Below are 15,137 nucleotides of genomic sequence, written 5' to 3'. Positions count from 1 at the left end.
AATACTCACCATCACATCCAGGACAGAACCTTACATGGACACACAGCCACATATCTCAGACCTCCTCCAGGTCCACACCACCTCAGATCTAGTCATCAGAACCTGCTGGATGTCCCACACACTGTCCTGAAGACCTGTGTGGACAGAACCTTCACCTCCACTGTCTCCAAGCTCTGGGTCACTGTCCCCACCAGCATCAGATCTGCTGACAGTGTGGACAGTTTGAAGTCCCAGTTCAAGACCCACTTTTTAAAATGTCTACTGGGTGGTTCTGGTGGTTCTGGTCTTCATCCTTTTATTTCGTCTTCCTCTTTTTAACTTATTTGTATCGTGTTCATTTGATGCTCAGTTTTTCTGTTTTAAGGACTTTTACTGTGAAGCTCTTGGTGATTTCATCTGTGAAAACTGCTGGATGAATATTTCCTTCCTTCCTAATTGTTCTGGTTCCTCCACAGAGTGGACCAGCAGAACTCAGAGGTTCCCAGAGGTCCGTCTGCCCGGCATCAAACCCAGCTGGACTCCATATTTATGGTCTGTACATGTACAACAACTACTTTTCCATTGGTTCTGTTCAGTCGTCTCCATGCTGGACTTTGTGGACCAGTGGACCGTCAGTCTGTCCAACATGGTTCTGATGTTTGGATCCATGATCTCAGTCTGATGTGTCCTTCATATATTATTCTGTTCCAGCTGCTGGAGGACAACATTGTCACTTTTGTGAAGAAGGAGCTGAAGAAGATCCAGAAGGTTCTGAGTCCAGATGACCCAGACTGCTCAGAGAGTCAGAGAGATGATGAGGAGGTGCTGGAAGGTGAGGATGAAGAGCAGAGGAGGAGCAGCAGAGAGGCACTGATGAAGATCACTGTGAATTTCCTGAGGAGGATGAAGCAGGAGGAGCTGGCTGACCGTCTGCAGAGCAGTAAGAGGATTTCTACAAAGATTTAACCTGATGGATAAATCACACATTTACTGATGTCTGAAGAGATGGAATCACATTTATTCACATCATCTTCAGAAGATCATTTGGTTTCCTTCCTGATTTCACTTTTTCTGTTAATTTAGAACATCTTGCTCCATTTTGTCAACATAAACTTAAATCTGGTCTGAAGGAGAAGTTCCAGTGTGTGTTTGAGGGGATCGCTAAAGCAGGAAGTCCAACCCTTCTGAACCAGATCTACACAGAGCTCTACATCACAGAGGGAGGGACTGGAGAGGTCAATGAGGAACATGAGGTCAGACAGATTGAAACAGCATCCAGGAAACCACACAGACCAGAAACAACCATCAGACAAGAAGACATCTTTAAAGTCCCACCTGGAAGAGATCAACCAATCAGAACAGTGATGACAAAGGGAGTGGCTGGCATTGGGAAAACAGTCTTAACCCAGAAGTTCACTCTGGACTGGGCTGAAGACAAAGCCCACCAGAACATCCACTTCATATTTCCATTCACCTTCAGAGAGCTGAATGTGCTGAAAGAGAAAAAGTTCAGCTTGGTGGACCTTGTTCATCACTTCTTTACTGAAACCAAAGAAATCTGCAGCTTTGAACACTTCCAGGTTCTGTTCATCTTTGATGGTCTGGATGAGAGTCGACTTCCTCTGGACTTCCAGAACCAGGAGATCCTGACTGATGCTACAGAGTCCACCTCAGTGGATGTTCTGCTGACAAACCTCATCAGGGGGAAACTGCTTCCCTCTGCTCGCCTCTGGATAACCACACGACCTGCAGCAGCCAATCAGATCCCTCCTGAGTGTGTTGGCATGGTGACAGAGGTCAGAGGGTTCACTGACCCACAGAAGGAGGAGTACTTCAGGAAGAGATTCAGAGATGAGGAGCAGGCCAGGAGGATCATCTCCCACATGAAGACATCAAGAAGCCTCCACATCATGTGCCACATCCCAGTCTTCTGCTGGATCACTGCTACGGTTCTGGAGGACGTGTTGGAGACCAGAGAGGGAGGAGAGCTGCCCAGCACCCTGACTGAGATGTACATCCACTTCCTGGTGGTTCAGACCAAAGTGAAGAAGGTCAAGTATGATGGAGGAGCTGAAACAGATCCACACTGGAGTCCAGAGAGCAGGAAGATGATTGAGTCTCTGGGAAAACTGGCTTTTGATCAGCTGCAGAAAGGAAACCTGATCTTCTATGAATCAGACCTGACAGAGTGTGGCATCGATATCAGAGCAGCCTCAGTGTACTCAGGAGTGTTCACACAGATCTTTAGAGAGGAGAGAGGGCTGTACCAGGACAAGGTGTTCTGCTTCGTCCATCTGAGTGTTCAGGAGTTTCTGGCTGCTCTTCATGTTCATCTGACCTTCATCAACTCTGGTGTCAACCTGATGGAAGAAACACAAACATCTAAGGAGTCCTCAGTTTCTAAGGACCCTGAACCAAAGTCTCTTCACCAGACAGCTGTTGATCAGGCCTTACAGAGTCCAAATGGACACCTGGACTTGTTCCTCCGGTTCCTCCTGGGACTTTCACTGCAGACCAATCAGAGACTCCTACAAGGTCTGCTGACACAGACAGGAAGTAGCTCACAGACCAATCAGGAAACAGTTCAGTACATCAAGGAGAAGATCAGTGAGAATGTGTCTGCAGAGAAAAGCATCAATCTGTTCCACTGTCTGAATGAACTGAAGGATCGTTCTCTAGTGGAGGAGATCCAACAGTCTCTGAGTTCAGGAAGTCTCTCCACAGATAAACTGTCTCCTGCTCAGTGGTCAGCTCTGATCTTCATCTTAGTGTCATCAGCAGAAGATCTGGATGTGTTTGACCTGAAGAAATACTCTGCTTCAGAGGAGGTTCTTCTGAGGCTGCTGCCAGTGGTTAAAGCCTCCAACAAAGCTCTGTAAGGACACAGATTGTTGCTGCTTTTATTTCTGATAGTGAGAAATCTGCTAATGAGGTAAATATTGATTCATGTTGCTTCAGTTTATTTATAATGAACCAGTTCACAACAAAAGGCAACATAAAGACGTGTAAAATCAGACAGATCCATCAATCTTTCCAAGGAGAACATTGGTGACTGTAAAGAAATCAACAATATTTCTGATGAATTGTTTAATAGCAGATTTTTCTCCCTGTCTCCTCAGACTGAGTGGCTGTAACCTCTCAGAGAGAAGCTGTGAAGCTCTGTCCTCAGTTCTCAGCTCCCAGTCCTCCAGTCTCAGAGAACTGGACCTGAGTAACAACAACCTGCAGGATTCAGGAGTGAAGCTTCTCTCTGCTGGACTGGAGAGTCCAAACTGCAGACTGGAAACTCTCAGGTACAAAGTTCTCCATCCTGTTGAAACCAGATTTCTGTCCATTACCTGTTAAAACATGATGGAAATGTTAGTTTAATGATAGATTTGTTAACTTTTGTCTGACCTTGATTCCCTATGAATAGAAACCAGGCAGAGATTCACCGTATAGGAGTGATTCTCAAATGTTTATTTTGTGACCACTTTGAAGAATGAAATATATTCAGGACCCCATACCAACAAAATGTGTCAGAATTGTTGCATTATTCAATAATAATAATAATAATAATAATAATAATAATAATTGTCCTGCCTTTTGTTAAAAGACAGCATTAATTTCATGGCGTGAATAAATTACATAAATAATATAATAAATAAGTTAATAGTTTAAAATCAGTCCTAGCATCTCAATGCTAAAAACAGTTAAAAAGGTTTTGGGTTTGATATTTAATCAGAGTGAGACATCTAACCTTCATCAGATTTGTACGTGAGTTACGTGACATAGTGAGTGCTCTTACCTTAAAACTTTCTTTGATTTATTTTCTCTGCGAAAATCAATGTTCCATCAAGTAAGCTAGAAAAAAACTGTTCATGTTGAAGTTAAATGTGTTCTACACGCTTCTGCTTTGGAAAACATTCGCCTTTGTGAGAATTACTTTGGTCAGAAAGAACTTGAATCTGTTTTGAAAATATTTTGAGTAAAGAATATGAAAAAATGTCTCACCAATATATTCTTGCTGAAGCTAAGCTAGCTGAGTGTGGAATGTATTGGTGATATTCAGACATGGATTTTGATCAGTAATTAGTTTGTTATTCTGTATAATTCAGTTACAATAAAACAAAATTTATGAATAAAGGTTCTTCATTCACATAGTCACCCGTTGTGAAGACATAATAATAATAATAATAATAATAATAATAATAATAATAATAATAATAATAATAATACATTAAAGTTATCAGGTGCTTTTTTGACACTCAAAGATGCTTTACAAAACAATTGTCCCCAAAAGCCGTTGACCTGATGATTGATCAGAATCCTTTTAAAATTGAAATATATTATATTAAATGGTTTCCAACTCCTTCCTTCTTCTTTCTTCTCTCCTTCCCTGGGCTGCCACCTTACCGTGGTGGAGGGGTTTGAGTTTCTCAATGACCCTAGGAGCTATGCTCAGACCTCTCAGCTTTTATCAAAAGTTACGAGTGAGAATATGTTCATTTTCAGGCGTGTGGCTGACTGGACCCTTGAAGAGAAATCTTTTTTTCCTGACTTTGAGAAAATACTGTCATTGATTATAAAAGGCACAATGTGAATTATCAGATTCACATCCAGGCAATGAAAACACTACAGATTATCATTATTCTATCCATGTTGGCCTCATTTGTGATTAGGCGGAGTTTCATCAAACCTATACGGTCCAACATTTTCCCCTCAGCTGCAACACTTAAAGCACACAGGGTTCACGCTGCGTCTTTACGCATGATCCAGCTGCTGGATTTTACCCTCATTGGTGCACTGCACGCGAGGAATAACCAGTGTGGAAATGCATAAATAAAAACTGTAAAGGTCTCCTTTTAAAGGGAAGAGAAGGCATAATGGGTCTAAGCTGAAGCACCTGTTGTTACAAGTTGCTTAAAAGTATCCTTAAAAGTTTCCACCTAAATTACATGCAACATAAATTGACGCACCTGAATTCAAGAGCAACGCAGCAGGCCCACCGAAGCACCAATGGTTCTGTGTCGTTAAAAAAAAAAAAAGCACAAAACACAGCTACTGACTCTCCTGTTGACTTTAATTGGGACATTTTGCTACGAGTGGAAGGACATTAAACGTAGTGATTCACGTTTTGAAGGCTGGCCGCTGATAAAAGCACCTGGTTCTGAGGGAAGGGAGGAGAGAGAAGCAGTAAGAGCGTTGAGGCACAGAAAAAATTACATGTAGTTAAAAAACAGCAGAATAAACAAGAACGAAAGGTATAAATAGATTAAGTGGCGTTTTAGACTGCATCTGGTCAGCAGGTCTGTTTTTCTGATCCAGCGTGCAGCCATGACTGGTTCTGAATGAAAACTTTATCTGGGAGCCGCTTTCCCCCCTTGCCTCCTGCTTCATACTTTCACCGCTGGTTAAGACCAAAAAATTAAGACTGATCGCTTTTCCTGCTGCTCCATTAACATGAACTGTAGCAGAAATAAACTGTGAAAGAAGCTGAACCAGCTTCGCAGAACGCAGGTTTAGACTGAGCTCTAAATGGACAGAGCTGTGGACGGATCATCTGCAGCCCAGATGGGCTTTGTTATCTTTATCCGTGAGAAATGCCATGTGCTGCGTGTGAGCGTGTGAAGTTAGTGAAATGCGTGTGTCACAAGGTCAATGCGTGAGAGTTGAGAGCCCTGGCTATGCTGTCAGGGGCTTTATTCCCCTATTAGGATTACCCAAGTCAGACAGGTCCTAGGTGAGGGACCAGACAAAGAGCAGGGACCAGACAAAGAGCAGGGACCAGACAAAGAGCAGGACCAGACAAAGAGCAGGAACACCACGTCCAAAGACCCGTGGTGTTCCCTCGCCCGGACACGGGTCACTTGGGCCCCACTCTGGAGCCAGGCCTGAAGGTGGGGCACGCTGGCGAGCGCCTGTTGGCCGCACTTTTACCCATGGAGCCCGGCTGGGTACAGCCCGAAGAGTTAACATGGGTCCCCCTTCCAATGGGCTCACCACCTGTCGGAGGGGCCGAAGGGGTCAGGTGGGTTGTGAAATGGGTGGCAGTCGAGGGCGGGGACATAGGCGTTCCAATCCTCGGCTGCAGAAACCGGATCTTGGGACGTGGAATGTCACCTCTCTGGTGGGGAAGGAGCCTGAGCCAGTGCACGAGGTGGAGACGTTCCGACTAGAGATAGTTGGACTCACCTCGACGCATGTCTCTGGAACCAGTTTCCTTTTTTTGTTTTAATTCAGAGTTTCTCTGAGCCTCCTCATTTTTTCTCCATCTCAGCATCATAAATTACACCTAAAGCTAGTTTATTTATAACGAACCAGTTCACAACAAAAGGCAACATAAAGACGTGTAAAATCAGACAGATCCATCAATCTTTCCAAGGAGAACATTGGTGACTGTAAAGAAATCAACAATATTTCTGATGAATTGTTTAATAGCAGATGTTTCTCCCTGTCTCCTCAGACTGAGTGGCTGTAACCTCTCAGAGAGAAGCTGTGAAGCTCTGTCCTCAGTTCTCAGCTCCCAGTCCTCCAGTCTCAGAGAACTGGACCTGAGGAACAACAACCTGCAGGATTCAGGAGTGAAGCTTCTCTCTGCTGGACTGGAGAGTCCAAACTGCAGACTGGAAACTCTCAGGTACAAAGTTCTCCATCCTGTTGAAACCAGATTTCTGTCCATTAATATGAAAAGTTCAGTGCAGTGTAAAATAATATGTTGCAAAAATGTAGTAAATGTTCAGTTGTGTACAATTTAAATGGATTATAAAAGATTGGCAACATTGGAGATGTCAGATAATGATGCAAGTGTGATGTAGAGTCCAGTTTATAGTTCAACAGTCTGATGGTAGCAGTGACGAGAATGTAACAATGCAAAAACAGTTTTTCTAGAGTGTGCAGAATAATGTTCTTCCATTTTCATGGTGCAAAAAGGCATCAATATGAAAATTTCAGTGCAGTGTAAAATAATATGGTGCGAAGATGAAGTAAACGTTCAGTTGTGTACTATTTAAATGGATTATAAAAGTTGGTAGTGCAAAATAATGATGCAAATGTGATGCAGAGTCCAGGTTATTGTTCAACAGTCTGATGGCAGTAGGGAAAAAGCTTTTGCAGAACCTGGTGGACCTGCAGCGGATGCTGCGGAACCTCTTCCCAGAGAGCAGCAGGGAGAACAGTCCATGGTGGGGGTGTGAGGGGTCTCTGATGATGTTACGGGCTCAGGACACGCAGCGCTGGGATGAAATGTCCTTAATGGAGGGAAGAGGAGCCCTGATGATCCTCTCTACTGTCCTCGCCACTCTCCTCACGTTCTTCCAGTCGGAGGCGCTGCAGCCTCCACACCACACAGAGAGACAGCTGATCAGAACGCTCTCTATGTAATGATTTACGAGGAGATGAAAACCCAGTATTCAGCCAGACACTGAGTTAATGCTTCACAGAGTTTATTGCAGGGATGATGAAGGTGGGTCAGGCAGGCAGACAGAAAACAATCCAAGGCAGAGAACAGAGCTGACAATCCAGGCAAAAACAAATTGACAGGAACTGGGTGAATTCAAAAACAGGAGAACAGATTAGGGTAAAGTAGTAATGCGGACAGGCAGAATACAAAAATGCTGGAGAGCTCTTACCCGAGGACTGGTGAACGAGGAGTGAGAAACGAGACATTCTGGCAAAGTACAGAGAACTGAGGCAGGTATAAATAGGTGGGCTCACAGGCAAGCATGGAGAAACTAATTAACCAGAACCAGGTGGAAGTGATCAAGGAGGGAAGAGACTAAAAAGCTGACAGGACAAGTGGACAGGAACAGAAGCTACACTAGGCTGATAAGAACCAAAACAACAGGAGACTGAAATAACTTAATCAAATAACATAAACCAGAACAGAACCCAAAGTATTACACTCTATGGTGGTTCTGTAGAAGGTCGTGAGGATGGGCGGGGACAGGTGGGCTCTCCTCATTCTCCGCAGGATGTACAAGTGCTTCTGTGCCTTCTTGACCAGTGATGTTTTTTTTTTTTTTTTTTTTTCGAAAAAGAGCAGAGATCACATAGATGGAAGTAATCGCACCCCACGGTTCCGCTGCGGTCTCCAGTCTGCCTGGTCTCTGCCTGTCTCGCTTTCCGGCTCTGCCTAATACTGGCCTTGGCTTGAGACATAACAAAGACTATCTATCATAGACAATAATCATTCTACGCAGCATTCAGCCTTGCACTTAGCAAACAGTGGATCTTATACACAGCCATCAGGTCTGCAGGCCTTCTATGTCCGAGTGGTGTGAGGCCATAGTGACTTCAGAATAATATTTCTTATAACACAGACCAGATTAGGTTGTCTGTGATGTCCACCAGCTGGTCCACCTCCTCTCTGTAGTCCTGGTCGTTGTCGTCTCTGATCAGGCCCACCACCGTTGTGTCGTCAGCAAACTTCACGATGTGATTGGTGGTGAACCTGGGGACGCAGTCGTGTGTCATCAGGGTGAACAGCAGGGGGTTCAGGACGCAGCCCTGAGGGGAGCCCGTGCTGAGGGTGATGACATCAGAGGTGTTCTGTCCGACCCGGAATGACTGAGGTCTGTTGGTAAGGAAGTCTAGCAGCCAGTTGTGAAGGGGTGTGCTGAAGCCCAGATGTTCCAGTTTTCCTACCAGATGCTGTGGGATGATTGTGTTGAACACTGAACTGAAGTCCAGGAACAGCATCCGTACGTGCGTGTTCTCCTCCTCCAGGTGTGCCAGGCCCAGGTGAAGAGCAGAGGAGATGGCGTCCTCAGTGGAGCGGTTCCGTCGGTAGGCAAACTGGAACGGGTCGGGTTTTGGGGGGAGACTGGAGATGATGTGTTCCTTTTCCAACCTTTCAAAGCACTTCATCATGATGGGAGTCAGTGCAACAGGCCAGTAGTCGTTGAAACAGGTGACTTGGGGTTTCTTTGGCACCGGAATGATGGAGGCAGACTTAAAGCATGCTGGCACTGTGGCTTGGTCCAACGAGGTATTAAAAATGTCTGTGAGGACACCAGCCAGCTGACCTGCATACTCTTTGAGCACCCGCCCAGGTATGTTGTCGGGACCTGGGGCCTTCCGCGGGTTGACTCTCCTCAGAGTCTTCCACACATCGGCTGTGTCAAGGCAGAGGACCTCCTCTTCCTGATGCGGAACAGCTTTCACTGCTGGAGTGCTGTTTAATGCCTCAAACCTCCCAAAGAAGTTTTTTAGTCCATTGAGGAAGTCAGCGTCAATTTCACCCACTGGGGGGAAGGGTGGGTTGTAGTCTGTAATCGTCCGTATGCCATGCCACATCTTCCTGGTGTTGCTGGGGTCATGGAAGAAATCCTGGATTTTCTGACTATGGTTCCGCTTCGCTAACCTGATGGCACGGTTCAAGTTGGCTCTCGCTGTCCTCAGTGCCTCCTTGTCATCAGACTTGAAGGCTGAGTTCCGTGCTTTTAGCGCTTGATGAACCTCTTCAGTCATCCAGGGTTATTGGTTGGCTTAGGTTATGATGTTCTTTGTGGTGCTAACATCCTCAATGCATTTGTTGATGTAAGCTGACTTAGTCATGGCGTACTCATCAATGTTGATCTTGTTGTCATATGTTGCTACAGCTTTGAACATGTTCCAGTCAGTGCACTCATAACAGTCCTGGAGTGCCTCCATGGCCCCCTCAGTCCACACCCTCACCTGCCTCACTGTGGGTTTTGCTCTGATCAGCAGGGGCAGCAGGTGCTCTGTATGCATCTTTTATACTGGTGTAAACCAAGCCTAGTGTTTTCTATCCCTGAGTCACAAAATCCATGTGTTGGTTGAAATGAGGGAGAACAGTCTTCATATTGAACTGATTAAAATCCCCAGCAATGATGAAAACACCCTCCGTGTGTGCAGATTGAAGCTCAGTCATAGTCCGATAGAGAACACTCATAGCCTCTTTAGTATTAGCGCTGGGAGGCACATAAACTGCTGTGATGTTAACAACAGTAAACTCTCTGGGCAGGTAGAAAGGTCTGCAGCTAACAGTCAGAAGCTCTATGTCAGGAGAGCAAAAGCTTGTGACTATTCTAGCATTTTTACACCAGGTGTTATTGATGTAAACGCATAGTCAGCCTCCTTGGCTTTTACCGCTGAGTTGTTTGTTTTTGTCAGCGCGGAAAGTAGTGTGCCCCTTCAGGCTAACCGCGTTGTCCGGGATTGATGAGGTGAGCCATGTCTCTGTCAGGCTGAGAGCGCAGCAGTCTCTAAACTCGCTCTTTGAAGAGAGTTCAAGTTGTAGATGATCAATTTTGTTGTCCAGTCAGCGGACGTTGGAAAGCAGGATGGATGGAAGCGGCGGTTTGTAGGGGTTAGCTTTTAGCTTCGCTGTTAGCCCCCCTTAGCCGCGCTTCTACCGCTGGTCACACCGCCTTCACTTGCTCTTCCTCCGGCGTGTTCTGCTCGGCAAGTCCGCTGCATTGTGGGCCTCTGGGACTTGTGCCTGAAGCACTTTGAAGCCACGTAAACAATCGAGAGTTATTGTATAGTTTGTAGCCAGACCTCTCAACTTTTATCAAAAGTTAGGAGTGAGATTATGCTAATTTGGGGGCGGGGCTTGTTTGGGGGCGGGGCTAACCGGAACCTGGAAGAGCCGGTGGAGTCAACTCCATCTCATTTTTATCCCACCAGACAATGAAGTAGACATGTATTACTTGTGTTAAAAAGAGAAAGAGACATATTAATACTTTATTGTTCAGTTAATGGATTAAAACATAAATAATACACAATTGTTCAAATAATACTGAATAAAATTAAGTAGATTTTAATTATTGACCGAATTATTATACTGTTACACATTCATCTATGGGTTGTTTATCATTGTAAATCTATAACCTGATTGGTGAATCAGGCTGAGTTTCATCAAGCCTTTATGATCCCCTCAGCAGCAACACTGAAGCACACAGAGGTTCCCGCTGCGTCTTTACGCACGATCCAGCTGCTGATGTCTCCCTCCTTTCAGCTCAATGCATTTCTAGACTGTTACAGTTTATAACATTCTCATAACATTTCACAGCGACAGGTTTCTCAGTCAGTCGCCGCGCTGACCAGATAAATCTCTATTGGTCTCGTCTGTGCGCTCTGGGCGCACTGACGCCCAGAAAGCACCTGCTCCGAGGGAAAGGAGGGGAGGGAGAGGAGCAAGCGCGGAGGCACAGAAATACGGTGCATGTAGTTACAAAATGCAGAATTAATAAAAACGAAACTTATAAACTGACCAAGTGGCGTTTTAAACTGCATCTGGTTAGCAGAACTGTTTTTATGATCAGCGTGCAGCCATGACTGGTTCTGAATGAACCGTCATCTCGCAGCAGCTCCGCCCCCTCCCCTCCTGTGTACGCGGTACAGGACCTTACCGGCTCACTTTCACCACTGTTAAGACTAAAATTATTCATAACTCTGATCACTCTTCCTGCTGCTCTGTTAACACGAACTGCAGCAGGAATTACTGATGGCCACAAGTTGTGAAAGAAGCCGAACCAGCTCAGCAGAAGGCGGAGTTTTGTCGTCCGCAGCCCAGATGGGCTTTGTGATTTTTATGCGTGAGAAATTCCATGTTTGCGTGTGAAATGTCTTGTGTTGCGTGTGAGCGTGTGGAGTTAGTGAAATGCGTGTGTCACACGGTCAATGCGTGAGAGTTGAGAGCTATGTTTGTAGCGTTCTGGGTGTCATATTCTGTAGAAATGCTCACAGGTTGTCGGGAGCTGTAGCAGCCGCAGCCGTCAGGGTGCCGCCAGAAGTATATACATTATACGTTAAGGAAGACATTTAGTTGTTTGTTAAAAAGATGCATTAAGCCCCAAATTGACAAAATTAAGTATTTAATTTAAACACAATCAGATTAGTTTTTATTATATCACATATAGTCACTACCTGCTCCTCTATAACCTGACAAAGAGTCAAAAGAAAAAGAAGACAGAAAAGATTATTTGTGCACAGGCAACACCACGACCGCTCAACTACTCCCACAACCAGGACCCGCTGTTTTTGAAGATGAAGTTGCTTATTTGGGCTTGATTTTCTTTCTGAGTGAAATAATTTAAGTATCTCCCAGGTTCCCACAATAAAGCAGAACATGAGTTGTAGATAGTTTGTCCTTTCCATGTCCCAGTTTCCTGGTCATCACGTCTGCCAGAGTTGATTCAGCACATCACAAACACACACAGGCCAGAGCCCAGAGTGACAGGGAAACTAGTCATGAGACAGCAAGAGAATAAGATGCAGTAAGTGGGATAAATATGGGAAAAAGTTTAATAAAGTTTAGAAGAAAGGGAGCGCACTGAAAGACTAGATCTGACCTCAGATGGGAAATTTCTCAAAGACACTCTGCTGATTCTGCAAGTGTGAAATATGTTCTCACCATATGCTGCTAATGCAACTGATCCAAACCACTGCTTTATTCTTTATCTCAGCTACAATTCTTGACTCCATCAATGATATTAAAGTTATCTAAACACCAGAACAATGGTTATACTGGGACCACCAGTTTATCTTTGGTATTTTGGGTACAGTTTAAAGTTTGTCAAAAACAGAACCATCTGCAGAGTTTGTCTTTTTGTACAGTTTCCAAACCAGTGAAGCTCTAGTTGGGATTCATCCGTTTAAATGTGTCAGATGTTACTTTTTATTATCTACAGAACAGAATACAGTTTGATTTCTAGTTTATATTTATTAAAACCAGCTGAGCAGCAGCTTCTTGAGTACTACTTTCTCATGTTAACACCTTGTGTTGAATTGTGTGTCTGAAGCTTGTCAGGCTGTCTGGTCTCAGAGGAAGGCTGTGTTTCTCTGAAATCAGCTCTGAGCTCCAACCCCTCCCACCTGAAAGAGTTGGACCTGAGCTACAATCATCCAGGAGACTCAGGAGTGAAGCTGCTGTCGGCTGGACTGAAGGATCCACACTGGAGACTGGAAACTCTCAGGTATGGAGGAATAAAGGTATAGAGGTACTTTATGACAAAGTTTGGATTGATTTATGACCCCAGATTATAAATATATCCTTAATTAACCCCCCATCCCTTTCCTACCCCTCTTATCACGTGCAGTCAGAACAATTGCATAGTTTATTTAAATAAGTCTAAAGGTTAATTAGTAATAGTTTAATGCAGCGTCCCACAGTGGGAAGATTAAAGATGATGGTGAAAATCCTGGTAGGCTCAGCATGATGCCCTCGTAGTGGATATTAATAATTATCAATTAAGTAAGCACACCACTAATTCTTGATCAAGATAAAAGAAAAGATGCATCTTTGTCTTTGTAAGTTATTTAATTCAAAGGCGAGAAGTGTTTGAATGTCTCTGTCCTCTAATGTCTCCTAAACGCTGAAAACCCATGGGTCCAGACCAGGAAGCAGAGCCGTAGTTTAACACACCTCTCTGCAGCTTCTGTACTGTTACTCACCCATTACCCTATTGAGACAGATAATTTTATTACCACAACCTTTGTTATGATGGATGTGTTGTTGTAACTGCTACTGATTTTTTTCTTTTTTATGTTATTGTAGTTGATAATGAAACTACAGCTTATCATTAATCTATCCATGTTGGTCTCATTTGTGAATGAGGCGAGTTTGATCAAGCCAACATTTTCCCCTCAGCTGCAACCCTTAAATCATACAGGGGTTCACGCTGCGTCTTTACGCTGATCCAGCTGCTCGATTTTTACCCTCATGCACTGCGCACGAGGGATAAACAGTGGGCAAAATGCATAAATAAAGACCGTAAAGGACTCCTTTAATAGGCCGTGGGCCAGAATCTGTAGGACGCTTCCTTAAGAAGTTTCGTATGAACTGTCAGGGGGCAACTTTCTTCCACCAGGATAAGTTGCTACACATAGCAGTGATCTCAAAACACCAATGTTCCCACGTTTTCGCTTGCACATTAATAAGTTATAGCCGATAAAAAATCTAAACTGTGGCGCTCCGGTCCAAGAGGTCACGTGATTCGATTTTTGCTGCTCAGCCAATCAGATCGCTGTATTGTCAGCTGTGCGCGTTCATCAGTTCATCATGGCTGCGCTCGTAAGATGTTTGTATGCATTTGTTTCCAGATGAAGAAAGCCCAATAATAGCATTTTCTGGCGCCAGCTGGCAGAGATCTTGATGGCAAGAAAAAAATAAATAGCCCAGACCATCTGTCCATCCATCCATCCATCCATCCATTTTCTAACAGGCTTATCCCCGCTGGGTTTGCGAGGTGCTGGTGCCGAGCTCCAGCTGTCAATGGGTGAGACGCGTTGTATAAACTCGTTGTGCCAAACGAGTTATCCCCTTCGGAATTTGTAGAATTTTGTATTGTATTTTTGAAATCAATAAAAGTTTTAACCTCCAGCTTTGTGAAGTCTAAATATTTTAAACATCACATTCTAGTAAAATGAAATTTATTTTTTTTAAACTCCTAATACGTTGTTCTATTTTTAAAAGAGACATATCTCGTTTTCTTAATACGGTTAATATCTCGATAAGGTTCTTGGTTGAATTAAAATCTTATTAAATCTGATAATTTTGGCTGTGCCTTTATTCAGTGTTCATTTGATCACACGTGAAATCCGCTTTATATAATCTATTCATGCGGGTTTAGCTACCAAAAAAGAAAAAAAGAGAACCAGCAGACAGCTGTGATGGACTTAGGAAGGTGGATTTTGGTTTCAGCAGACAGACATTCGACAATCTAATAACATAAAGCTAATATTTTCGTGACACATCTGGAAATGACCGTTTTCTTTCTCATAACGTATTATACTGGATGGATGGATGAACGATAATGTAACGACACCATTGCTATATTTCGTTAAGAAAAGTAAAACATCCTCATTTCCACGCCTAATAGGTTGGAAATGAGGCGGAGTTGACTAGATTCATTCTTCCAGCTGAATGCGCTCTTGGCGCAGGGAATACAAATTCTGGCGGGGATAAGTCGTTTGGCACAACGACACCTGTGCTATCCTAGCGCAGCAGGTCTTGGTGATATCACAGTAAATTGGGCAAAAGTCTGGACTATTTCTGCCCTGCGATGGACTGGTGACCTGTCCAGTTTATACAACGCCTCTCGCCCATTGACAGCTGGAGATAGGGACCGGCACCTCGCGAACGCAGGGATAAGCGTGTTAGAAAATGAATGGATGGATGGATGGATGAATGGATGGATGGATGGATGAAT

The 15,137-nt window shown here is 44.1% G+C and overlaps 1 protein-coding gene across 1 annotated transcript in view; it reads left to right on the top strand.

Annotated features, from left to right (window-relative positions):
* Nucleotides 1–699: 699 nt before the first annotated feature.
* Nucleotides 700–15,137, top strand: part of LOC118560412 (NACHT, LRR and PYD domains-containing protein 12-like) — a gene marked incomplete at its 5' end in the record, with an annotated part of 31,536 nt that continues 17,098 nt past the window's right edge. Inside the window, 4 exons of the mRNA XM_036131396.1 lie at nucleotides 700–919; nucleotides 1,063–2,854; nucleotides 3,099–3,272; nucleotides 6,425–6,598. Coding sequence (XP_035987289.1) covers nucleotides 700–919; nucleotides 1,063–2,854; nucleotides 3,099–3,272; nucleotides 6,425–6,598 — 2,360 coding nt within the window. The remainder of the gene's footprint in view (nucleotides 920–1,062; nucleotides 2,855–3,098; nucleotides 3,273–6,424; nucleotides 6,599–15,137) is intronic.

Source organism: Fundulus heteroclitus, unplaced genomic scaffold, assembly GCF_011125445.2.
Source record: "Fundulus heteroclitus isolate FHET01 unplaced genomic scaffold, MU-UCD_Fhet_4.1 scaffold_43, whole genome shotgun sequence".
In the NCBI taxonomy this organism is placed as follows: Eukaryota; Metazoa; Chordata; class Actinopteri; order Cyprinodontiformes; family Fundulidae; genus Fundulus; species Fundulus heteroclitus.
Note: the sequence above shows the minus strand (reverse complement) of the source record. Positions and strands in the feature narration are given on the sequence as shown.